Below are 26,765 nucleotides of genomic sequence, written 5' to 3'. Positions count from 1 at the left end.
GAGTTCCCTCTCAAACATTTTAAGGGTACAGTTCAGTGGCATTAAATACATTCACGTTGTTCTACTTCAATTATCACCATCCATCTCCAGCCTTTCTTCCCCTTTTAAATAGACTTTATATTTTAGAACAGCTTTAGATTCACAGCGAAATTGAGGGGAAGGTGCAGAGGGTTTCCATACACCCCCTGCCCCTGGACTCAGCGAGTTCCGAGCGGCTGCTTCCTCACTTCTCCTGCCGTAAGGTCTTTTTTCTTAAACATCTTTATTGGAGTATAATTGCTTTACAACGTTGTGTTAGTTTCTGCTATATAACAAAGTGAATCAGCTATACGTATACATATATCCTTATATCCCCTCCTTCTTGCATCTCCCTCCAACCCTCCCTATCGCACACCTCTAGGTGGACACAAAGCACGGAGTCAATCTCCCTGTGCTATGCGGCTGCTTCCCACTAGCTATCTATTTTACATTTGGTAGTGTATATATGTCCATGCCACTCTCTCACTTTGTCCCAGCTTACCCTTCCCCCACCCCGTGTCCTCAAGTCCATTCTCTACGTCTGTGCCTTTATTCCTGTCCTGCCCCTGGGTTCATCAGAGCCATTTTTTTTTTAGATTCCATATATATGTGTTAGCATACGGTATTTGTTTTTCTCTTTCTAATTTACTTCACTCAGTATGACAGACTCTAGGTGCATTCACCTCACTACAAATAACTCAATTTCATTCCTTTTTATGGATGAGTAATACTCCATTGTATATATGTGCCACATCTTCTTTATCCATTCATCTGTCGATGGACACTTTGGTTGCTTCCATGTCCTGGCTATTGTAAATAGAGCTGCAATGAACATTGTGGTACATGACTCTTTTTGAATTATGGTTTTCTCAGCGTATATGCCCAGTAGTGGGATTGCTGGGTCATGTGGTAGTTCTATTTTTAGTTTTTTAAGGGACCTCTATACACTTCTCCATAGTGTTTGTATCAATTTACATTCCCACCAGCAGTGCAAGAGGGTTCCCTTTTCTCCACACCCTCTCCAGCATTTCTTGTTTGTAGATTTTTTGGTGATGGCCATTCTGACTGGTGTGAGGTGATACCTCATTGTAGTTTTGATTTGCATTTCTCTAATGATTAGTGACATTGAGCATCCTTTCATGTGTTTGTTGGCAATCTGTATATCTTCTTTGGAGAAATGTCTATTTAGGTCTTCTGCCCGTCTTTGGATTGGGTTGGTTGGTTGTTTTTTTTTTTTTGATATTGAGCTGCATGAGCTGCTTATATATTTTGAAGATTAATCCTTTGTCAGTTGCTTCATTTGCAAATATTTTCTCCCATTCTGAGTGTTGTTTTTCATTTTGTTTATGGTTTCCTTTGCTATGCAAAAGCTTTTAAGTTTCATTAGGTCCCATTTGTTTATTTTTGTTTTTATTTTCCCTTTCTCTAGGAGGTGGGTCAAAAAAGATCTTGCTGTGATTTATGTCATGAAGTGATCTGCCTATGTTTTCCTCTAAGAGTTTTATAGTGTCTAGCCTTACATTTAGGTCTTTAATCCATTTTGAGTTTATTTTGTGTATAGTGTTAGGAAATGTTCTAATTTCATTCTTTTACATATAGCGGTCCAGTTTTCCCAGCACCACTTATTGAAGAGGCTGTCTTTTCACCATTGTATACTCTTACCTCCTTTATCAAAGATAGGGCGACCATATGTGCATGGGTTTATCTCTGGGATTTTTATCCTGTTCCATTGATCTATATTTCTGGTTTTGTGCCAGTACCATACTGTCTTGATTACTGTAGCTTTGTTGTGTACTCTGAAGTCAGGGAGCCTGATTCCTCCAGCTCTGTTTTTCTTTCTCAAGACTGCTTTGGCTATTTGGGGTCTTTTATGTTTCCATACAAATTGTGAAATTTTTTGTTCTAGTTCTGTGAAAAATGCCATTGGTAGTTTCATAGGGATTGCATTGAATCTGTAGATTGCTTTGGGTAGTATAGTCGTTTTCACAATATTGATTCTTCCAATCCAAGAACATGGTATATCTCTCTGTATCATCTTTAATTTCTTTCATCAGTGTCTTATAGTTTTCTGCATACAGGTCTTTTGCCTCCTTAGGTAGGTTTATTCCTAGGTATTGTATTCTTTTTGTTGCAATGGTAAATGGGAGTGTTTCCTTAATTTCCCTTTCAGATTTTTTATCATAAGTGTATAGGAATGCAAGAGATTTCTGTGCATTAATTTTGTATCCTGCTACTCTACCAAATTCACTGATTAGCTCTAGTAGTTTTCTGATAGCATCTTTAGGATTCTCTATGTATAGTATCATGTCATCTGCAAACAGTGACCATTTTACTTCTTTTCAGATTTGGATTCCTTTTATTTCTTTTTCTTCTCTGATTGCCATAGCAAAAACTTCCAAAACTATGTTAAATAATAGTGGTGAGAGTGAGCAACCTTGTCTCGTTCCTGATCTTAGAGGAAATGGTTTCGGTTTTTCACCATTGAGGACGATGTTGGCTGTGGGTTTGTTATATATGGCCTTTATTATGTTGAGGTAGTTTCCCTCTATGCCTACTTTAGGATTCTGCAGTATATCTGGATCAATCAATGTGATACACCATACTAACAAATTGAAGGATAAAAAACCATACGATAATCTCAGTAGATGCAGAAAAAGCTTTTGACAAAATTCAACCCCCATTTATGATAAAAACTGCTGTAAGGTTTTAATGCAGGCAACGCGACGGCCCCTCCAGCTGATGCCATTCTTTCTAGAAGCTGCCATGTTCCCAGCTCATGCAGGGCTGTGCTCCAGCAGACACACAGACCCCCACCAGCAGGAATTTTTGGTTAGGTTTTGTGAGGCGAATTCGAAGGCCTGTCTGTGTGGTTCTCTGGCAAAGATCCCAGGCCCCAGGGAGGCCTTTTAAACTGGGGACTTGGCGGGAAATGAAGCACTGAAAGCAATTACCTACTGGCAGAGAGTGAGACCAGTTGATTAGAGAACGAAACATACAAATCCATTTACACCTGGTCTTGATGCTGACCAGGTGGGGCTGCAGCAGTCAGGGCCGCTGGGGCGGGCATCACTGTGGAAGCTGTGTTTTGCAGCAAGCGTCTGGCTGGGGTGAAGGACAAGCTAAAACCCAACCAGACAGGGCAGACTTTCCTGCCGTGTAGGACGGGGCGATGGGAGCTGGTGGCGGTGAGGGCGGGGGACATGGAACCAAGTTAAGGGCTGACGATCCAGAGAGAGGAAGAAACTAACATCGCGGAGGTTTACGCTACCGTATTTCACTTTAGGTTCTCTCTTGCTTCCTTATTTTGGTAATTAGTAAGTATTGCGAGCCTCACATGCCAAACACCACGGTAGGCCCGTTCCTTGTGTGACCTCAAAACGGCTTACAGGGCTTCCCTGGTGGCGCAGTGGTTGAGAGTTCGCCTGCCGATGCAGGGGACGCGGGTTCGTGCCCCGGTCCGGGAAGATCCCACATGCCGCGGAGCAGCTAGGACCGTGAGCCATGGTCACTGAGCCTGTGTGTCCAGAGCCTGTGCTCTGCAACGGAAGAGGCCATGACAGTGAGAGGCCTGTGTACCGCAAAAAATCCAACAACAACCAAAAAAAAACGGCTTACAACCTCCCTGCATAACAGACACTAGCGTTCAGCCCACTTCCTGGAGGAGCAGACTGAGGCAGGAGGCAGGGACCCCGGCTGAGGTCACGGCAGGCCCGCTTGACACAGAGCCAAGCACTGCCCTCTGCATTTGCCTGCCCCTCCTGGAGGTCCAGGTCTTGCTGCTCAATGATGCATTTATTTTCCACCCTGAGTTTATAGATGGTGTGTACATTTTCAGATAAAAATAGAATCTTTCGGGGAGATGGCCAAAGCATGATGAGAAGTATCTTGAAAATTGCCAAGTGTTACAAAGAAGGTATTTTAAACAACCTCATTACACATTTCTGCACAAAGTGTTATTGTTTCTATTATTAGGGTGCAGTGGACAAGTCCTAGAATTCTTCTTTCTTTTTTTTTTCAGCAGGACTGTCTTGGGGATATGTGGGGAGGGAAAGAAAAAAAAAAAAAAACATTTCCCTGATTAGCTCTCTAAACAGAGGATGTCTAAGTCTTATGCAGCAGGTACAGTGGTACTGCATCCAGCATATCTTCTACTGGACAAACGTACGGTGGTGCTTTAACTCAGGACTTGAGACAGATGCGAAAAGAATTTGTTGAGGATGTAAATCTGCCCTCTGGAAAGGGAACTATGTTCTGTTTAAAGGAAATTATGAAAATATTCACACTTAACAAACTGATCATTGGATAGTAAATTATTTTAAAATGTCTTTTGCCTCAACCCTTTTCCCCACTGTCCAAGGAACACGGGCTCTGTCTGTGTACACTGTCTTCATCATTATTGCAGAAACGCAATGAGATGGGAGAGACACCCCACCTCAAGAGCAGAGCCTGGAGAAGGAAATGCAGAGAATTGGTTCCCTGTGTTAAATCACAGGAGGAGAGGAGTGCTGGCATCAGGATGAAGTGTAGGGTTGGAAGGGCTGGCTAAGGGGGAGCTAGGGGGTTAGGGAACAGTTAGTGTCCAGATGGCAGCATCTGTGGGCCAGTGGGGGAGGGGCAGGCGGGGGAGGGAACCAGCCCAAGCAGGAGCCTTCGGAGAGGCAGAAAGAGAAGCCGGTGAGCTGTGGAGTGGGAAGTCTGCTGTGCTGAAATGTGCGCGGTCCCGGGATGCCGAGCTGAGTGAGAGTGGAGAGCGCTCCGAACGGAAAAGGGGAGGTCAGGGTCCGGATCCTGAGTCCACCCTAACTCCTGCGACTCTGGGCCAGTAATGTCACCTCTGTTGTCTTTCAGCCTTGAAAGGAGAGGGTCAGGTTCGATGGCCCCTGAGGCTTCTTCGAGACCAAATACATTCTCTGTGTCAGCTGGAGGCCATGCATCGGGTTAGGGTTAGGGTTAGAGTTAGCCTCAGGGAGATCCCGAGGATGGGGGCTAGGGTTAGTGTTAGGGTTAGGGTTAGGTTTAGAGTTAGGGTTAGGGTTAGGGTTAGGTTTAGAGTTAGGGTTAGGGTTAGGGTTAGGGTTAGGGTTAGAGTTAGGGTTAGCCTCAGGGAGAGCCCGAGGATGGAGGCAGCCTCAGGGGCTGGGCTGGACTTGGAGACGCAGCAGGGAAGGGAGAGAATGTGGCCTGAGGAGGCGGCAGGGCCAGGGAAGGGTTAGAAGCAATATTTCTTTGTGTGGACACTCAGGTGTGTTTTGAGTCTTAGCAGAAGCATGTAGAGAGAGAGGTGGTGAGGATAACTCATGGAGGGAGGTCGGGGGAAGCAGGAAGGGATGGAGGTGGCAGGGTGGGAGACGGGATCCTATAAGGAAGAGGACAGGAGATAGAAGAGAGGGTGCGTGAAACTCCCAACCGCTTTCCAGGGGAAAATATGGGAAGTTAAGAGGCTCCCCTGATGGGGTCCATCTTCCCAGTTCGGTTAGATTGAGGCACAGGGGAGGGTGTCAGTGTCAGTGCCGTGGGTGACATCGCAGGGGAGAAGGGGAGGTGGGTCACGCATTTCCGAAGAAGAAGCACAAAGAGCCCCCCTCAGAGTGAAGAGGGGGGATTTACAGTGAAGCTGGTTTCCTGCTTTGCGGGTTTCCTCCCAGAGCCTGGGTAACGGCTATCAGTGTTGGAGGGTGAGTTAAAGTTGCCATCAAACCTCTCGAACTTCTGGGCGACGGTCTGGCCTGTGGGGACCAAGGGGAGGTGGGGAGGGGCTTGGGGCCCTCAGCAGCTGCACACGCATCCTCTGGAGAGGGGAGCACAGGGGCCCCTCAACAGCTGCTGATGAGGGCCTTGTCTCCTCAGGCTCTGGAGATGCCCCTCACTCCAGACTCACCACGCCAAAGGGTCTCCTTGCTATTTCACTGCACAAAGACATCGAAAAGTCATTTATTCAATAAATGCATATTGAGTACTTAAGGTATTAGAACCAGGCAGGGTCCTAAGCCCCGGGGTGCAGTGCGGGGCGAAGCCACCCCGGGCCCACGTCTGCTGGGAGCGATCAGAGGCCACGGTCACCACCTGTGCAGGGAAACAGCTCACAGGAAGGAGAAGCTCCAGCGGATCTCCTTCACCCGCCGCGCCCCCCAGCCCTGCACGGAGAGCTGGTTACCGTTCCGTGTGCAGGAGGAACAGATTCCAGGAGGCCAGCAGGTCCCTCGCTCCGCAGCTGGGCTCTGGCCAGGCTCTGCTCTCACCCCAGGCGAAGCTGTTTTCCGGCGGGTGGGGCTCCCGAACGTGCAGGTGCAGCGGCTTTGCCCTGCGTCCTGCTTTGAGCTCAGCCTTGTAGGTGAGGACGACAGGCAGGTGGTGGGTCACAGCTGTTGGAACAGACACGCCACCGGGGGTGTCCACGCCTTCCCTTGAAGAAAGGGGACCATTGCCCGGCCTCAGTGCCTTTGCTTCCGGCACAGAGCCTCTCCAAATGTTGGGGAACTCTCTGGAGGAGGAAAGAAAGGAAGACACCGGGCACCCTCATCACCCTAACCCCTGATGGGGCAATTGGTTAAAAGCAGGAGACAGTGGACAGGGGGTCACCTTCCCGCCCAGACTGGAGCAGGGCCTTGGGGACGGGCCGCAGAGAGAGCCCCAGTGGAAGCCGGTTTGGAATCTCAACTGTGATGCCCGAGACCCCTTTGTCTGGGCAGCAGCAGTACCATCCAAGCTGGGGGCGGGGACACGGGGTAGGCTGCCGCCCCAGCCGGGGCCACTTGGACTTATCTAGTTTTCCTCTAACCCCGCTGTGGTCCCCACCCCCGGAAGCCTCTAATCTGGAGGCTGTGCTCTCTGGAGCAGCTCCCAGGAGACCGAGCTTTCTCCCAGGGCTGGAAGACTTTCCTCTGTGTGTGATGCTGGAAACATCCCAACTGAGGCGGGAGGAGTCCCCCCCCCAGGGCCCGTTTGTCCTTCCTTGCAGACCCGTGGAGAGTGTGGTCCCTCGATACCTGCCACCCAGGCCCTCAGGCCTCTGAGGAAGGAGGGAGGAGAGACCATCTGCAGTGCTGGCTGAGAACAAAGCGTTTCCTGTGCACTTTGCTGGGCATGTTCTGTGAGACTGGTTTGTATTCAGTGGGTATTTTCCTTGGCTCGTCTCCAAAACACAGCTTGCCTGGAGGTGGAAGAAACCAATTTGTTAACAATTCTCAGAAAAAAAGAGGCCAGGGCAGATAGCAGAGGAATCTCGAGGCAAAATCCCAGGGCAAAGACCACAGCCAGATGAGCGAGAGGCCCTGGTCCAGGCCCGGCTCTTGCCTCCTATCCAGCCATGGGCCCTCACGCCCTGCAAGGCCTCCTCCACCAGGAAGGCTTCCTGCCTGTCTCCATCTTGTGACCAACACTCTGTGCCCTGCAGGATGCATCCTCCACAGCAATGAGCCGGATTGCTCATTTTGATGTACTTTGATGCTTGTTAAGATGGTGAAACCCTGCTTCAGGGTGCCTGCTCTCAGGCCACTGGGGTCACCGTTCCCTGAGTCCAGGGCACCTTTGATCATTTGTTTTCTTTTTCTTCATAGTCTTTATTTTTTGAGAGCAGTTTTAAGTTCACAGCAAAATTGAGTGGAAGGTGCAGAGATTCCCCCCAGATCCCCTGCCCCATCCACACACAGCCTTCCTCACCAGCTACACCCTGAGCCACGTGCTACCCTTGTTTCAATCAATGAGCCTCCACTGACGGATAGATCACCATGACCCAGAGTCCGTAGTTTACATTAGGCTTCACTCTTGGGGTTGTACATCCTATAGGTTCGGACAAATAGATTACGCTGCGTATCCACCACTATCGCATCCTACAGAGTATTTTCATCACCCTAAAAACCCTCTATGTTTCACCCCTTCATCCTTTCCAACCCCCAACCTGTGAGGATCTTTACCATCTCTGTAGTTTGGCCTTTTCCAGAATGTCATAGAGGTGGAACCAGACAGTATGAACCCTTTTCAGATTGGCTTCTTTCACTTTGTCCTGTGCACTTAAGGTTCCCCATGCCTTTTCATGGCTTGACAGCTCATTTCTTTTTATCACTAAATAACATCCCGTTGTCTGGGTGGACCACGGTTTATGTATCCATTCACCTACTGAGAGACATCTCGGTTGCTTCCAAGTTTGGGCAACTATGAATAAGCTGATATAAACGTCTACGTGCAGATTTTTGGGTGGATGTAAGTTTTCAACTCCTTTGGGTAGATACCAAGGAGTGTGACTGCTGGATCACAAGGTAAGAGTGTGTTTAATTTGTAAGAAAGAAATGTTGCATTCCCACCGGCAATGAATGAGAGTTCCTGCCGCTTCGCGTCCCCATCAGCATCCCCATCAGACACTTCGCATCCCCATCAGACACTGATGTCAGTGTCTGGATCCGGCCATTTTCATAGGTGTGTGGGGTCTCTCGCTGCTGTTTTAACTTGCACTTCCCATATGATGTGCAGAGCATGTTCTTTCATGTGCTTATTTGCCATCAGAGCTTCGTTTCTCCCACACAATGACAGCATCGTACTGGGCAGTCACTGGGATCTGAGCACTGGCCTTGGTCTCACGTTCCTTATTCCTGAAATTAGGAAGAGAGCTGACTGAGGGCAGAGTCTACGTCTCCTAGGTCGGAGCTTGGTCCCGAAGAGTCTGGGCACCTCAGGGCAAGTAAGAGCATGTCTGCTTGTGTGATCACGGAGAAGCCACTTCACCCACCTGAGCCTGGGAGAAGCCTAGGACCTTCTTTTTTTTTCCTTTTTTTTGCTGCGCGTGGGCTTTCTCTAGTTGCCCAGTAGTAGTGAGTAGTGAGCAGTGAGTAGTGAGTGGGGGCTACTCTTCGTTGCGGTGCGTGGGCTTCTCATTGCAGCGGCTTCTCTTGTTGCAGAGCATGGGCTCTGGGCACACGGGCTTCAGTAGTTGTGGCTCGCGCACTCTAGAGCGCAAGCTCAGTAGTTGTGGCGCATGGGCTTAGTTGCTCCACGTCGGATATTCCCAGACCAGGGCTCGAACCTGTGCCCCCTGCATTGGCAGGCGGATTCTTAACCACTGCGCCACCAGGGAAACCCCTAGCACCTTCTTTAGAGGGTTGTTTCCAGTGGTAAACCTGCTGATGTATATAGCGTAGCTCAGAGCCTGGCACATGGGCGACCCTAGGAAAGATTAGTGGACGGTGATGAGGATTGTTCAGTTTGCATTTTGGAGGAATGACCGGATTCCATTAGTCCAAATAATAGCTGAGCTGTGATAAGGGAGCTGAAATCATTTTCCAGGAAATCTGAAGCCAGAAACCAGGGTGTCTTCTTGTGTTGTTTCATTATGAATATTTTGTTCTAAAATGGGTGCCTAGGAGTTTGGAGGTGATGAGTAGATAGAAAAGGTTAAGACGAAGCATAGTTATGCCGTGGCCACAGCTCAGTAAACTCCAACTCCTGAAGCACATATTTGGATGGAAAAACACAGTTAGGACTTGAGAATGAAATCTAGAGATTAAGAGAAAATACCTATTGGGGACTTCACCCAGGAGTCAAGCTCAGATATCAGTAAAGGGGCTAATAGAAGGGGTTAATAGCTGGTTAATAGAAGACTAGTTCCCGCATCCCTCGCTCACTTTCTCGACTCCAGCCAAGGCCAGTCCTGGCCTGGCGTCTTTCCTCACACCATCAACACACAATTAATGAAATGCTGGAACAGGCCCAGACAAAAACTTGTTTAGAACACTTCCTCCCCACTTCACCAGTACAAACATCTATTCTGGGTATGGGCTATTTTCCAAGTTAGGTTACATGATAATAAACAAGTTTTTTTTTTTTTTTTTTTTTTTTTTTTTTGGTGAGTGAAACTTTAACTGGGTACTTTGCAAAACACAATTTAAAAAATTATTTGGAGAAACTATGAAGTGGAAAAGTTCGAGACGTAAAGAATTGCAAGCAGTTATAAAAATGTTTTTCTCTAAGCTCTGTTTATTTCTTGGCGTCTGGAAAGACCTGCTTGGACATACTTCTGACCAGGAATATGTGTTTCCCATAGATGCTGGGACTTTCTTATATAGGCTATCAATAATTACCTATCTCATTTTAAGGATAAAAATGGGAATTGAAAAGTTCAAGAAATCAACCAGCTGGCTGAAAGTCGCTGAAAAGTTCAGAATTCATGACTGAAATTTACAAAGTAAATCAACACACTGCAAAGAAGTAAATTAACCCAGAATGACAAAATGAAAGGATGGTTCCCATGTAACCTCATAAATTCCCTGCCTGATGCATTTCAAGTCTCTGATTTCTAATAAAATTCTCATGAGAACATAGTATCGCTCCATAAAAACTCCTGAACTCTCCCCATGAGAACCGGCTGGTTTATAAGGGCACATGGGTTCAAGCCTGTGGTTTATTTATTAAAAATTTCTCAGTAAATATATCATGGTCCACTGGAGAGCACACCACGGTTATGGGGTGGCCGTGTGTCATTTCTGCTGTCCCCAAGTATGAAGAAAAACAAGAAGAAGCACGTCAAAAACTCTGAACCAGGAAAAAATTGTAATCCTTCTTTTCCCCCTAAAGAAAGTTCTATGTGAGCTACTCCTGGCCTTTATCTTTGGCCCAAAAGACCTTGTAGGAGTTTCACCTTGGCCTTATGGGAGTCTGAATGGTTGACAGCGAGCCCGCAAGGCACAGGGTGGAGTCTTGGTGTCCTTTCCCTACCATGGGGCATCCCTCGTGGGCCACCCATCCTGGGGCCTCCCTCCTGGGTCACCTCTCCTGGGGCTTCCTTCCTGGGGCATCCCTCCAGAGCACCCCTCCTGGGAGCACACGGCAGACAAAGTCTGCCAAGTGGGTATTGCACATTTCTAGGGATTTCAAACGTCTCAGAGAAAAGATGTAGTTTTAAATGTAGGCAAGAAAATAATGAGTTCGTGGCTTACTCAGCTCTCCCCACATGCCTACCACCTGGGAAAGTAATCTTTAATAACCTTGTGTTTTTCATCTGTGCCAAATACTTGGCCAGAAGCTTGACGGGTCTTACCCCACCCGATTCTACACACGATCCTTTAACACGGGCTGTTACTATCACCCTTGTTTCAGAGCGAGGGAACGTCACACAGAAAGGTTACGTTGCAGGGATCACACGCTCTCTGGGATGGAGCAGAGACTAGAACCCAGCTAGGCTGACTGCAACGCTGACCGCTAACCACCAGACTGGACTTGGCGGGGAGGCCCACCAAGGAGATGGCATGACTCCTGGGACACTTTCCAGGTTTTATCCTGCTTGCCCCAAGGTCCTCTTTAAACAAACTGGCAGGTTTTCAGATCTAACATTTGCAAAGCATCTGTAATCGGTTAAAAATGTTGCTGACCTATCCACGGGTGGGCTGCGTCCGATGCTCACAGCCTGCAAAGGAGACAAGCCCTCCGCCTTTTTGGTGACCCTCTTCGCCTGACTCCAGTACTCGAGCACTTGGTGGAGGGCCTGGCACATACAGGTACTTGAGGAAACGTTCGGAGAGATAAAAATAGGTTCTGCTTCATGGCTGAGAAGAGAGAATAATTAAGAATTTTTAAAATATAGACTTGGAGAGATGGACTGGGAGTTTGGGGTCAGCAGATGTGAGCTTTTATATATGGAATGGATAAACGACAAGGTCCTACTGTAGAGCACAGGGCACTATATTCAATATCCTGTGATAAACCATCATGGAAAAGAATGTAAAGAAAGAATGTCTATGTATGTATAACTGAATCACTTTGCTGTACAGTACAAATTAATGCAACATTGTAAATCAACTTTTGTAGATAAAAAGTATTAAAACTGAAAAAGATAGACTTCTTTTAAAGAGCAGTTTTAGATTCACAACGAAACTGAGAAGAAGGTATAGAGAGTTTCTATTTAACTCCGGCCCCCACCCATGTACAGCCCCCCGTGTTATCAACATCCCCACCAGATGATACGTTTGTTACAACTGATGAACCTACGCGGGCACGTTATAATCAGTCAAAGTCTATAGTTTCCATTAGGGTTCACTCTTGGTCTTGCACATTCTATGGGTTTGGACAAATGTCTAGTGACGTGTATCCATCATCATGATATCATGCAGAATAGTTTCACTGCCCTAAAAATCCTCTGCGCTCCACCTATCCATCCCTCCCTCTGCCCCCCGCCCTTGGCAACCACTGATCTCCATAGTTTTACTGTCTCCGTAGTTTTGCCTTTTCAAGAATGTCACGTAGTTGGAATCACACAGTATGTACCCTTTTCAGGCTGGCTTCTTTCACTTAGTCATCCGCATTTAAGGTTCCTCCGTGTCTTTTCATGGCTTGATAGCTCATTTCTTTTTAGTGCTGAACAGTATTCCATTGCCTGTGAAAAGCATACTTTTCACTGCATAGAAATGAAAGGTCCTTTCTAGGTCCATGGGATTCAGCCTGAACCTGGGAGCTGGGGACACCACAGAACCGATGGCACGCCACAGAACTCACTGTCCCTGAAGAGACACAGAAATGACTTCTTTTTCCTTAATGACCGTAGCAATGGGAGCCTGACTCATGGGTCCCCATGATAAAAAAACCACCCCTTTGGCCCTGTTATACGAAATGCGGGTGAGGAATTGTGTACGTCTGTCCCATGAATGAACTCCGTGAATAAGTCATTTCGTAAGTGCTGACTTCTAAGTTAAGACCACTTGCTATTGACAATGGACATTTATTGTACTCCTTCTATGGGAAATGGCTCTGCCCTTAACACTCAATTATCTCAATAAACCCTCAAGCCTACAACTTACAAGGGCAGGGCCTCAGCCGGCTGGGAAATGCAAAGGTCCCGCATAGCCTTTCAGAGCTGCTGGTACCATCCAGGCGGGGCGTTTGTGTGCCTGACTGAAAGCAATGGATTAAAAAATCAACCAACTAAACTTATCCTTAAGGGATGAAAGGTGGAGCATTAAACAGAACAGGGTCTCCAGGCCAGGATGCGGGCTGATGGAGGGGCAAGGGCGCCACCTACTGAGCCCACGTTGCCCTGCAGGTGCGGGGAGCCAGCCTGCAGCTGCAGTTAACATGTCCTCTGTCCGCTGCCCCTTCTACCCAGCGTTGAGGACCATGTGAGATTACAAGAGCGTTCACTCTTAAAACAGAGCATGGATGTACAGTATGCTTAAATTCATAACATATACCTATTGAAACAGCCCGGCACAGCACGCGTTCATTGCGAAAGTCAGTAAGATCTATGGCCGCTTAATGCATTAACATGTCATGGGATGTTGATCTCTGCATAGAACGGGCTGCTTGCAACTTAGAATTATGGCTAAGCCTTGTCGTGAATTAAGTGAGAGAAGAAGGCAGTTGGCCATTTATTTCAAACCCAAATCAAAACTAAGCCAAATTAAGCCTTTTAGCTGATAGTTATTTAAAATAAATGACCCAAATCCTGAAAGTTTTTATAACCTTACAAAATGCAACTTGGACCTCTGTCCACCTCACTCCGTTACTCAGATTAATCACATTGCTTCCTGACTGCTGGGAAAAAAAATATCGACCTCCAAATTCTTCAGACGTTTGAGAAAGGAAGGTAGGGTCTGAATATCTAAGGAAAACTTTATCATTCACTTTGCCATGGCTGTGATTTAAAGCAAACACAGGATTGGAAGCCAGAATCAATCTCTTTCCCTCCAGTATCCCTAGAAGTTCTGGGGTTATAAGAGGGGAAGGCTGGGACCTAACATTTTGGGAATTCCTGTTTTGTTTGTTAGTCGTTTCCTAAGGGCCATTTTATCATTGGTCCTGACGATAACCCTATGAGCCTACAAGGCCTGAGAAGGGTCTCGGCCCCCAACCAGCAGGACTCTGTGGAGGAAATTTTTGCCCCTTGTGCCTTGCAAGGTCACAGAACCGTGGCAAGATGCCCCGAGATGAGTTTATGGCTTTGGGGCAAGTACTGCAAAACTTTTTAGTAAAAACAAGTTTAAGCCTCCATCAGGATCCAGGATGCATTGGCTCTGGGGTAACACAGTATCCCAGGGGTGGTGGTGTCTCCCTCCTTCCACGGTCTGAGGGACAGAGGACCTCCACCCACACAGGGTGACTCAGGCTCCACTCTCTCTGGAGGGTGGCTGGGACACTCGGCTTGGGAAATGGGACAAGCAAACAGAAGGACCCTGTCCCTTGGGTAAGAGAGTTCATCTCCCATTGGCTTTGAGGCCATCCACAAGAACTCTGTAAGTTAGCCAGACCAACAGACAGTATCCCCAATTTACAGAAGAGGAACCCAAGCCTCAGAATGATGAATTGATTTCCGTACAGTCAGAGAGTTAGCTGGAAAGAGAGCCAGGTCTCATGTCCCCACCACCATCTCCCCAGCTCAATGCTTCCCTCAAAGGCACAGTCGGCCAAAGCTTGTCTCTTCAGCGACTGACCAAACTTCAGGTATAAGAAAAAAAAAAAGCAAATCTCTATTCTCTTATCGAATGCTCCATCTTCTAAGGTGAACTAAAGACAAAATGTCACCTTGAAATCCAGAATTTTCAGATGACCTCCTCAGTTGACACTGGGTGGTTATTTTCTTGTTGGTCTCTGTTCTCCTAGTTTCAGCTGAAAGGACACACTAAAAACACAAATCCATGTTGCTTATTCTCTTCCTCTCTCTCCCTTCCCCCATCCCCAGCCAATTTGTAAACAAATCAGAAAAATCCCCAATGGGCTGGAAACCTGTCCACGGTTTGCTCCAGCTAGAATGCTTTGCGTTCCACCAAGATTTAGACCCCATTTATAATGGAAACCCCGATGGGCAGTGTCGTAAGTATAGTCTTGCCATAATGAAGTGGTCAAAGTCAATGGATTTTTCCATAGTATTTTTCCACTGGAGATTTCCTTCCTGAGAGATGTTAAATTAAAATCTGGATTAGAGCTTTGACTTCAGAGCAGGACGTCTCCTGGCATTGGTAGAGATTAAAGTTGACCATTATGTTGGCTTTGATACTCATGATGAGCAAGGGGGACAGTAGTCAAATTGATTTTTGCAAGATTGATGGGGGTGTGGGTTAGGGGTTTAGTGCTGGAGGACCTTATTTCGGCAAACTTGCATTGTCGCCCAGATTTTTCACCAGGGAATGTTTTCTCTGCTCTCTGAGTGGCTACATAAAATAGAAAAAGTGACTAGGGTGAACAGATATCAGGGTGACCAGCCATCCTGATCAGCCTGGGACTATCGGGTTTTAGCCCTAAAATCTCAGATCCCAGGAAACTCCCTGTCTTAGGGAAACAAGGATGGTTGGTCATCTTAAAAAGTATGGAAAATTGAATCAAACTCTGGAGGACAGAAAAGTTAACAGCCTGTTTTGTTTTTTAACTTTTTTATTCTTTAGCCACGCCGCGCAGCATGTGGGACCTTCGTCCTCCAACCAAGGAACGAGCCCGCACCCCTGCAGCGGAAGGGTGGAGTTTTAACCACGGGACAACCAGGGAAGTCCCTATAGTCTATTTTAAAGAGAACAACCAGACTGAGTTTTCAAGTAAAGTCCTTTCTTGGTGCTTAAAATAACTTAACCACCTAGAGGGGTGGGATTGGGAGGGTGGGAGGGAGATGCAAGAGGGAGGGGATATGGGGATATATGTATACGTATAGCTGATTCACTTTGTTATACAGCAGAAACTAACACACCATTGCAAAGCAATTAGACTCCAATCAAGATGTTTTAAAAAACAAAAGTATAAACCATAAAAAAAAGAAAAAACTTCAGTGTCATCAGCCTTTAGCTTGAGAACTGATTCAGGGCAGTCTCAGAAGGAATGTAGAAATCTCACGCTTGGCATAGCAGAATATAATATGAAAAACCAAAGACACTGCTGCTCTGCCTAGCAATGTCTTACGCTAGTCTATCCTCAGGTCTCTTGAGGCGTGAACAGAACAAGGTAGTTCCTGGTGTGCAGGCTTCCCCAGGAGCTGCTGCCGGGGCCCCACTCCTCCAAGCCTGTCCTGCAGGCCCTCGACTGCTAGGCAAACACCCTTCTCTCTGCTGGAAGACAAAAAGGATGCAGGAGAGGAGCACAGGGGCCGAGATGTGAGCTGGGGTGACAGTGCCCTGCCCCAGAGGGTGGCTTTCTAGGTCTTCTATTTGGTCACTCTGATGGCCATCAGAGTGGAAACCTCCGACTTTCAGGAACTGGTAGGCTGACTGCGGTAGGAAGAAAGGAATGAGTATGGAATCAAAACTAAGGCAAAAATGGCCAACACAAAACCCCCAAACTTTAGACACTTCTGCACAGGGGTGAGGGGAAATGTGCATCAAAGTTCTTTTTGGACTTGTAAAAACAGATGTCTCGGGGCACGAATATTAAATCCATCTTTGGAGTTATAAGTGCCGAGACTTCTATGAATAGAAGCTGTTTCTGGATTTATAATTTCAGAGCCTTTGGTAGGTGTGTGTTAACTCTTTCTGCTGTTACAGATTCTGTAGCTATGAGGTCCAGGATCGTGAGACGGAGAAACGGGACAGGAGTGTAGGGAGGATTTTGACCTACTGGGGAGATGGCTACTCAACGCTCGCCCCACAGAACTTGGGTTTGGCCGTGTGGCCTGTGGAGGCCCTGCCCCTCTGGGAGTTCCTGGCCGGTGTGCCCACTGCCCCTCAACCCCAGGATGTGGAGCACACGTGACCTTGACCTGCAGCCTGAAGGGGGGACCCATAGATGACCCACAGACCTGAGTGACAGATAAGTGCTTGTTGTTTTATGCCACTGAGATGTGATGCTGTTTGCTTTGCATCCAGAGCTGACGAATACACCTGCTTTTAAAGAAGGTGTTGCCTCATTACGTCACGTCTGATTCTCTTCCCCTCGGACCAGCCCGTGTGTGTCAGGTCTTCAAAGCTGTCTTCATTCTAGGGTCTCTTCTAATGTCAGAGGTGGCAGGAGATGTAAAGCTTCCATTCTTATTTATCTGCTTCTGTTTTTTTATTGAGGTATAACTGACATATAACGTTATATTAGTTTCAGGTGTACGACATCACGATTCGCTATTTGTACATATTGCCAGCTGACCACCACAGTGACAGCCCCCGTCACCACACACAGTTCCACATTTTTCTCTTGCTTTTCCTACTTATTAACAGAAGAACTTGCAATGAACTTTGTCACTGTGGCTGCAAAGGCCATAGAAAGATATTAACCAGCGATCCAGAGTCCAAGTAAACTAGACATAGAAAAATAAATTGTTTTATTTTCTTTTGCATGAGGAGTGAGGAAAACAGCGAAAAGCGGACGCACATTTAAAATGGCCACGTCACAGCTCGGGGGTGCTGGGTTTAGAGGCAGCTGCTCTACAGCTTGTGAAAGAAGCTGAGGGCATCGCTGTGGGCAACCGGGCGGTTATGGTCGGTCCCCCCCAAGGCTGGCCTCCCTCGCTGCCGGGCTAGGGGCGCCCACTTTTAGAGACTGCACGGAGAGTCCGAGTCCGCTGCCTGCCCGGTGGGGCCGGCTCTGGCAGTGCCAGTGGAGAGTGGGGACGGGGCCTTCGTCCCTTGGGCCTCCTCCTGCCCGGTCACTGCGCGTTGGCATCGGTCCTCACCCACAGCACAGCAGACCCAGGACCCCACTGCGGCTACAGGTCCCCCCTGGATCTGGTGGCAGCGACAGCAAGCTGGGGCGCCCTGCAACCCCTCCTTGGTTCCTGGACCTCCACCCACGATGCTGCCAACAGTCTCCTTGTCACTGTCAATCACCCTGTGAGCGGGACACAGAGGCGCGCAGGTGCTGGGATCTCAGAGACCTCTGCTGAAAAGGCGGGCATGCGCAATTGCCTCACAAAGACCCACTCCCCAAACGGTTATTAAGATGCTCTGCTCATGAGAGGTGAAACCCCTAGTCATTCAGAAACACCCAGAATTGCAATTCCACCCACGCGTCTCCACTGAGAGTCTGCTGTGAGCTGCCCGTCAGCCGGGCCTCGCCAGGCAAACAGCTGAAGAAAATGGGCTGCCGCAAGGGGCGAAAAATCATGATAGAAACGTTCATGGAAACCGACCCTAATGTCCTGCCGGCGCTGGCCAGGCGGCTTGCCCTCTTTTGTGTCAATGGTCTGGAGGTGACGTGCAGACAGTCTGTAGCACTGAAGGATACCAGGAGTCCTTTTGTTGCCTCCTATGTAGCTTCATGGGAGAAGAAGGGAGTGAGGTAGCCGTAAAAAAAAATGAAGAAAAGCAGGTGTGACAGCAAATATAAGATAAACGCCCTTAGAGTAAGTACCATGGGGGTAGCAGACACTTTTGAAGTTCTGGGTGAAGGCCACTTACTGAAGCAGTAACATCAATAGGATAGATCTGACATAATGACACTTAGCCTAACAGACAGCTATTCAGCTACTACTAATATCGAGGGAGGAAAGAGCAGCCCCTGACATCTGGGAACTCATCTGATGCTCGCAGCCAGGCCATGTGTTCTGTTGGACACAGAGGCTCTCGCAGAAGATCCTCAGAAGGGGCCACGTGGAGATGGTGACAAAGACAAAAGCAAGGTCGCCTCGCATCCCACCCCCGCTTCTACCCAAAGGGCAATGGCTGCTGTTAGCAAACGGGGCTTCCTTCTCGCTCTGGGCCGCCCTCTCTGCTGGTGAGAACGACTGTGAGGCTGAGGTCACAGAACTGCACCCAATCCAGAGCGAGCCCCGGCTGCCCGAGGTCCTCTCCAATTCCCCCCCCACTGTCTCCGTCCCCGGTCCTTCCTCACAGCCTCGTCCTGAGACGCCCCTGGGTGCATTCTCCCTCGCTGTGATGTCATAAACCCAACTGGTTCAAGTTCAGGGGGTTCCCCGTGGTCACTGGCACTGTCATCTCCAAATGTCACCCTTGTGCTCCGAGGGTCCCGGCCATGGGGATTCAGACAAGGAGTAATGTGGATGCTTCATCCCATAACCATTTTCTCAAGGTTGCAGTGAGCGTGCAGTTCCTGGTGAGCCTTTGGCGTGGAGGGGAAAGGCCAGACGTCCTGGTCAGACAAGGCTCTTCTCCTGTCCTGGTCAGAGCCACCGATGCCGTTCTCCACGTCCTCCTGACAGAGTCTCTCCTCGACCAAACCCTGCTCAGGCTCCCTTGAACTTTTCAACCAAGTCTACTTCCACGTTCCTCCCTGCATTGTCCAACTTTAGCAGGAATCCTGTTAAGTCAGTTTTAACCAGAAACCCTCACCCTCCACATCTGATTACCTTCCACATCTGATCAGGTTCCTCACCCCTTTCCAGCCCGCAGGTGATGTCTGACCTCCCTGGCCTGCCTTCAGAGAGAATCTGTTAGGTCAGTTTAGCCAGAATCCGCCTTTACCCCGATGCTTCTTCTTAGTAATTTCTATCCACTGAGCTCCACCAGCTCCTTGGCTATAAACCCCCACTTGTCCACGATGAGTTCAGAGTTGTGCTGGCTTTATACTGAGGTCTCTTTCTCTATTGCAATAGTTCCTGAATAAAATCTGTTTTCACCACTTTAACTCTGTCCAGCTCTGGTTTTTCTCTGGCTCTCCTTCCACTGGGCAGAGGCCTGAGATGTCCTGAAGTTTACCAAGGAATTTCATAAAATAATGCAGTTAAAATACATTTTAAAGAACTGGATTAATAACCAGTGTCAGGAGCTTGGTGTATCATGAAAACCCAGAACAAAATAGGACTCTGGGTTTTACCTTTGAGTTTCCTAGGAACCACAGTGGGAGACACAAAAGGATCATAGAGTTTGTAAATGGAAGCAGTCACATTTTTTTTTCCGTTTTTTTTTTTTTTTTTTTTGCCGTACGCAGGCCTCTCGCTGTTGTGGCCTCTCCCGTTGCGGAGCACAGGCTCCGGACGCGCAGGCTCAGCGGCCATGGCTCACGGGCCCAGCCGCTCCGCGGTATGTGGGATCTTCCCGGACCGGGACACGAACCCGTGTCCCCTGCATCGGCAGGCGAACTCTCAACCACTGCGCCACCAGGGAAGCCCAGCAGTCAATTTTGATTGGAAGCTTTATCTCTACCACCTTCTACACTGTGCTAGAGAATGACTCCTGTGTATATGTGTGGCATGTGGTGTTTGCAGGGGATCTTATCTAATCTAATCTGGTTCTCTCATTCTCTAGCTGTGTGGACAGAAGTCCAGAGGGGATGTGATGTATGCAAGGGTGTAGGTGTCAGAAGTGGGATTCCACCTATCCCGACGCCAATGACCAGCTTGATTAGCTGGTCTGTTGCTTTATCTCACAGTGACTGTGGTCAGATGAAGAAACTTGTCTCGGTCTTCAGCCTTTCCCTCCAGCTGCTGTCCCTGTGGGTGGACTCAGACTTGGGGGTGGATGTGAGGCAGGGCTCCACAGCGGGCCTTGGGCTCACCTTCGGCCATGGCATCTGTGTGCCAGCAGTGGCAGGATGGTTCTGGTCCCTCGTGGATTCCTGCTGACCCCCATGCCCTGAGCCACCCTGGGCTCTGCCACTAGGATGGAAGCTTCTACCTGGGCCGGTGCCTAAGATCGGGCTGATGTTGGCCATGGTGGCAGGAAAGGGCTTGGTGGCCGGCAGAGGTGAGGCAGGCCGGGCAGGGCTGCCCTCCCCCAATCTCCTCCCAGAGACGGACATCGTCAGAGTTGCCCTCCCACCGTCTTGGTGTGAGGACATGGCCCCTTCAGTGGTGGCACTGAAGTAGAGTGTGGAGCTCTCCTGTCCTTCCCCTCCACCCAGCCACCCCCCTGCACCCCTCCCCTGCACCCCAGAAGCAGCCCCGTCTCCTTCCTTCGGGCTGCCCTCCTGCTGCATAGCTGACGGCTTCTGGGCAGGAGTTTTGTCATGATCATCGCTGGCAAAAGAGACGTAATTTGAAGTTTCATCAGCCTCTGCTCTGGGGACAACTCGAAGCTCAGAGCCTTCCTCTGAGGTTAGGGGTTTGTGGGGTGACAATGGGGGCTCTTGCTGGGAGGATGGGGGCTTCCTCTCCTGGTTGCAGTGTTGGCTCAACCCCCATGGAGGGGAACAAAAGAAGCCAGGATTGTCTTCTCCAAAGAGTGTGTTGATCTTTGACACATTTCCCGTTTTCAGGGCAAGTTTCACCAATAGCCAGTGGTGATGGCTGAGGAAAGAGGCCTCCCCAGCCATCTGGCTTTCCACCCCAGCCTGTGGGGGACCCCACTGTGGGCTGGGGGGCTTCCCCAGGCTTGTTAGCACATCACTTTCCTCTTGGCAGGTCCCCAGGCTCTCCGGCCCCTCCCCAGCTGGCCCCGAGGCCCGGGGAGGAGAGTCTCCCTCTGCTTTATCACCCCCTGCAACGCCACAGGACTTCCTTACAAAGCCCTGCCAGATGTCTGTGGATTTAGGATGCAGCAGGCTGTAATAAATGACCAGCGCGACGCTGCCTGAAAAAGAAGAAAAAGAGCACAAGGTTATCTTCTTTGAAGTCCTGCGTCCTCGCTGTGGTTTGTAGAATTCCAGGTTCTGCAATTTTGAGTGGAGTCATACAACTTGGGATCCAAAACAGGACTCGTTGGAGCACCAGAACTGGATATTTGGGGGGAATTTAAGTCTTCTCCAGCTCCCATAAGCTGCAACTGCGTCTACACCTGAAAATCTAAGAACAAAGTCTAAGTCCTGTGGATTCTATAGCTTCGTCCTTGAGTCATGCTCCAACTGAGTCCTCTAGATGTGTGTGTGAGAGAGAGAGAGACAGAGAGAGGTTTGGTAGAAATGATCATTTTACTCTCAGAAAACTGGGTCAGATACTCAGAATTCGACCATCTACTCACCGGTTGATGGATTCCAAAGCGAGGGGAGGGGGAAGGTAAGGAATCATGTCAAAAACAAGACCCAAGCAGAGGTTAAACATACGCATCAAAAACCTCGTATCAAGGAATTTCCATGAACAGCAACAATACTTCCTTTGTGCATAAACATCTTAATCACATTGTTGTCAGGTTCATTTATTTTGATCAGAAGTGTTGGCTACGGCAATAATTCATTTAACAGAGCTTTCCAGTAATCCTCCCACGTTATTTCCAGCTTCCTGTTGTACTGGACCAGGCGCCTGGTTTCAGGGCGCTCGGTATAAACAGCGTGAAACCTGACATAGGCAGGGAAGGAGGGGGGAGAGCATCGGAGGGGCCAGGAAATCGCAGCAAGGTTGGAGCTAGAAGGAGCCTAAGAGACGCCCCCTTGCATCCTCTCAGGGTACCTTTGGGGGAATGGAGACAGAATTCCTATGGGATGTGACCGAGTGTTGTTTCTGCAGGGGACACGGCTCCGGCCGTTTCTATACGTTATTCCAAGTTCTCACAGCCAGCATGAGGGAGGTATTTTCACTCTCCTTCTACAGTGAGCCACCCGAGGCCAAGAAATGGGAGCTGACCCCCTTCCCCGCCATCCTGCAAGTCCCAGGCACATGTGTTCAGCGAAGGTAGACTCTCCCTGAGGCAGCGTGTTTCACCGGGTTCCTGGTTGCAGCCCCAGGCTGGCATGCAGTAGGTACTCAATAAATGCTTATCAAGGGAGCTCAAGATGGCAGCCAGAGTTGCTTCTTTATAGCCTGTGCTCCACTGACTATAATTCATGCCCCATGTTCCCACTGAAGACTCCCTCCAGCACCACAGGAGAATCAGTTCAGGCTGCCCCAGGAGCCCCACACATTTTAGGAATGGTGTCCGACGTCTCTTTTCCAACTGGAGCGTGAAGCAGATTGGGCGGGGGGGGGGGACCTTTTTACGTCCGCCCCCGCTGTGCTCACAGGACTCAGTGAGAACTGGAAAATCCGAATGAGTGGTTGGGTTGCCCAGCTTCACCGTCCCTTCATCCCAAGTGTCACGGTGCCCACGCCCCCAGGAAGGATGGCTCGAGCAGTGCTGGGAGCTGCCGTGTGAGAGAGCCCGGCCGCTTCATGCCTGGGCACCCCGGGCACTTCCCTGCACCCTGGTGCCTGGCATATATATTATTATTTTAAAAAGGACCAACCAGCTGTCCTACGATAGGCAGGTGGTTGGCACACTGAGCTTCATCCAAACCACGGACCAGTCCTCAGCAACAAAGGAAGGGATATTGATACACACGAGGGCTCAGAAGAACTGCCGGGGAATGGCGATCCATGAACCAAACCAATGCCCAAAGCCACACATTGTGCAATTCCAGCTGCATAACATCGTTGCAGTGACCAAATCATAGAAATGGAGGACAGGTTAGCGGTTGCCGGGGTTACAGAGCAGGTGGAGATAAGAGGAAGTGGATATGGTTTTAAAAGAGTCACAGAAGGGTCCTTATGGCCACAGAAGAGTTCTCTCTGCATCTTGAATGTGTCACGTCAACATCCTGGTTCTGATGTTCCGCTTGTAGTTTTGCGGGAAGCCACCACTGGGGTACGGGGGAGGGATGCAGGGATCTCTCTGTGTTCTATCTTTCCCCTCCCTCCCTCCCTCCCTCCCTGCTACCCTTCCTTTTTCCTTCTTTCCTTCCTTCCTTCTATTCTTTACTCTCTCTTTCAAACTCTCTCTTTCATGCACAATTTTGAAAATTTTCCCTGTTCCTTACCATAATACCTTCCATCCATCCTCCTAGATCCGACTCTCAAGTTATCTTCTCGGTGAATTATTTTCATGCATCTCCAGCCACATTAGCCGTCCTTGCGTCATTTCTCACTTTACACTCTTTAAAATGTTTTTAAAAAAACATTTATTGATGTGGAGATCTCTGTATTATTTCTGAAAACTTCAATCATCTCAAAGGTAAAACTTTAATTTGAAAACGAAGGGCTGACTTGGCCACCGGCATCTCTAACGAGCCTTGGTTCCTGACAACGGAGGGGGTCGAGCTTAAAGGCCACCGCTGGTTCGTGGCCCTCGAATACTTGTTTTATGGCCACGTTTATGAATCTGCTCCGTCCCTGGAAGAGTCATCTTCATGTCTCCAAATGCTGGAAGCTCCGGGGCGTTTCCTCTCCCTGGTCAGTGCTACCCCGACGGGCCAGTCCAAGCCCCGGCTGCTGGCCAGGTAAAAGGACCCTACTCCCCGCCACCCATCCTCCTGCGTCAGAGGTCAGGGCTGCCCGGCGGTGCCCCGACTCCCACGCGCTCCCCCCGGGATGTGGGTGGCCAGAGGCAAGGCCTTGGGGCGCGCGCGGGAGCTCGGGCCCCTAGTTGTTGCGAACAGCAGGAGAAGCCTCTGCCCTGGACCGTGTTTCAGAAGCGCAAGGACCCGCGTGGAACATTCGGGTGCTGTCCTGGAAGCTCTGGCAAAGGCTGCAGAATGACGGCGCCGCCATCGCCGGGCCAGCGCGTGCTGGGGCAGGAGTGCGGGGAGGAGGCCGACAGCAGGGGTGCGTCTTCTGTTATTTTCCAAGTGCAGGAGAGGAGCTCACACCCGATCTGCTAAGCCGGGTTAGCGTGGTGGGCACAGCGTGGACCTTGGAGCCGTTCCCTCATCACAAGAAGTAACCGATCATCTTAAACTGCCAGGCCCTGTGGCTCTGCCACTCCCAGACCGCCTGACCTCGCTCAGCCCCTCTCCCAGGGTTCTCGTCGAGACACCGCACATGTGTGGAGCCAGGAAGGCCCCTGCTCTGCCCCCTGCGCACCCACTGCCTCGATGCTGGGAAAAGAGCGGGAGCTTACGTCCTTGACCCCTGCCAGCGCGCCAGAGAGGGTCCCACCCCCGAGGCAGCCCCTGCCTCACCAGCAGTTCCTCTGAGCACAGCCAAGCAAGGCAGACGGAGGCTGATCCGGTTTCTCGTGCCCCTGTGGGAGCGGCCTTGCTGCCCGCAGGGCAGGGAGCTTCCCTGGTCTCCATCCAGCTGCTTCTGAGCACCGTTTCCTACCCTTGGAGGGAGCTTATTGTAAAGAAGCAAGTTGGGGTAGGGAGGGAGGGGCTAGGAAGGAGACGTGGGGTCTTACCGATCAGAAATCCAGACAAGACTCCGGCTACCGTCCACAGGCTGGTCCGCGACGCTCCCTGGAGAAAATCCGTGGCCAGCAGCACGAGGATGGTGTTCTCAAGCAGCATGACCTAGGGCACCAGAAGGAGAGTCAGCACGCTTGGTCGGTGCAGGCGGCCTCGGGACGCTCCCGTCCTGCGATCCGCCGCAGCTCCCTTCAGGGTTGGGGGCTCTGTCCTCGTGCCCACGGGGCCCTCCTGGAAGCAGGGTCAGGGTCGAGTGAGCCTCTCTAGCAACGGGGTGTTCTCCCTGCTCTCAGTGCAGCTCATTAAAATGTCTGCAGAATCATAAACGCACAGGAAATGTAAAGGCACAGCTCACGAGGCTCGGGGGATTCCCTCCGGTGGGTCAGGTGGGGCTGATAGCGACTTTTATTTCCTACTTTATATGCTCCACATTCTCATGTTACATTAACTGTATGCACCTGTTGGCTTTACCATGCAATAATTAAAAGTATCTGCAGAGCTCACAGTGACACTGAATTCCAGTAAGCCATACTCAACACACTTTCGTAACAACCTCAGAATATTTGTTTCGAATATTTACCTCTTTAAAGGTAAATCTGGCCCCTGGCCACCAGGTGGCAGCAGGGGAGGTACTCTTGCTGGCTGAACAGGGAACCTTCCTCCTGGAACTGAAATAAGGGCAGCTCTTAGAGAAGGCTCTCCGTACCTCCCGTCCAGGCGGGCTTATTAGCTAAGGTTTCCAAAGCTAATAATTTTAAATATAAATTAATATAAAATATTTTAATATAAAATATATCAATATAATACAAAATATATTTCTTAAAATAAGTAAATAAACGGGATGTAATTCAAAGATGATGTATTTGAACACTGTGTAGGAGACATTTTTTAAAACCCTGAATTGTCATACTATTATGCTAAAAGTCTTCCAAGGTTCGGCATAGCCATTCACTGGCATCATTTTAACTCTAGAAAGGTCAGATAAGGAGAGAATAAAAAATGATATTAGGGGCTGCTTAAAAATCCTAAGAATACCCACCTCCCCGTGCCTTAGGCTCTGGGCAGCTGTGTTTCGAGGGTCCAGCAGGTGTTATTTCGGTTCTAAACGGCACTGCCCAGCAGCCCAGCCTGCAGAACTTGGAGGTACTCTCCTTAAATCAACCACATCTCATCAGCTGTCTGGCCCTCTTGACATATACAAACTCTAAGTTTGTATATGTCAAAACAAAACAAAACAAAAAAACTGGTAGTGCAGACTGTGGGAAAAAAAAATCCATCTCCTTTTTCCCGTCCTTATTGCCATTTCACAGTTCTTAACTTGCTACTTCCTGTCAGGGTTCTACTGCAGTCTCTCTTCCCCACCATTGTCGGGGTGACCCGTTTCACCTGCACATCAGGCCTTGTCATCCTCCCTAACACACCTGGAAACAGCCCCACCTCCACCCAGTGTCGAGCGTCCACTCCTTGACAATGCAGCGGTCCTCTCGACAGTGCGTCCTGACTCTCCGGTCCAGGGTCACCTTCCTACAGGCTGCCCCTAAAGGACTGTGACTGTTGATGTTATGTGTCTACTTGACGGGGTCAAGGGATGCTCAGATGCTGGTAACACATTACTTCTGGGTGTGTCCGTGAGGATGGGAAGAGATTAGCATTTGAATCAGTAGTCTGAGTAAACATCACCTTCACCCATGCAGGTGGGCTCCGTCCAATCTGTTGAGGGTCTGAATAGAACAAAAGAGAGGAAGAGGGAATTCTCCTTCTCTTCTTGAGCTGAGACATCCACCTTCTCCTGTCCTTGGACACCGACCTCCTGGTTCTTGGTCTTCTGGACTTGGACTAAATTACCACGGGCTTCCCTGGTTCTCCAGCTTGTGGAT

The 26,765-nt window shown here is 49.2% G+C and overlaps 1 protein-coding gene across 1 annotated transcript in view; it reads right to left on the bottom strand.

Annotated features, from left to right (window-relative positions):
- Positions 1-5,601: 5,601 nt before the first annotated feature.
- Positions 5,602-26,765, bottom strand: part of XKR5 (XK related 5) — a gene marked incomplete at both ends in the record, with an annotated part of 36,272 nt that continues 15,108 nt past the window's right edge. The window contains 5 exons of the mRNA XM_082863621.1: positions 5,602-5,744; positions 6,258-6,380; positions 6,598-6,724; positions 20,356-21,368; positions 24,882-24,993. Coding sequence (XP_082719747.1) covers positions 5,602-5,744; positions 6,258-6,380; positions 6,598-6,724; positions 20,356-21,368; positions 24,882-24,993 — 1,518 coding nt within the window. The remainder of the gene's footprint in view (positions 5,745-6,257; positions 6,381-6,597; positions 6,725-20,355; positions 21,369-24,881; positions 24,994-26,765) is intronic.

This window comes from Leucopleurus acutus (genome assembly GCF_964270905.1).
Source record: "Leucopleurus acutus genome assembly, chromosome: 21".
Lineage (NCBI taxonomy): Eukaryota > Metazoa > Chordata > Mammalia > Artiodactyla > Delphinidae > Leucopleurus > Leucopleurus acutus.
The sequence above is the reverse complement of the archived record's forward strand: the minus strand, read 5'-3'. Positions and strand labels throughout refer to the sequence as shown.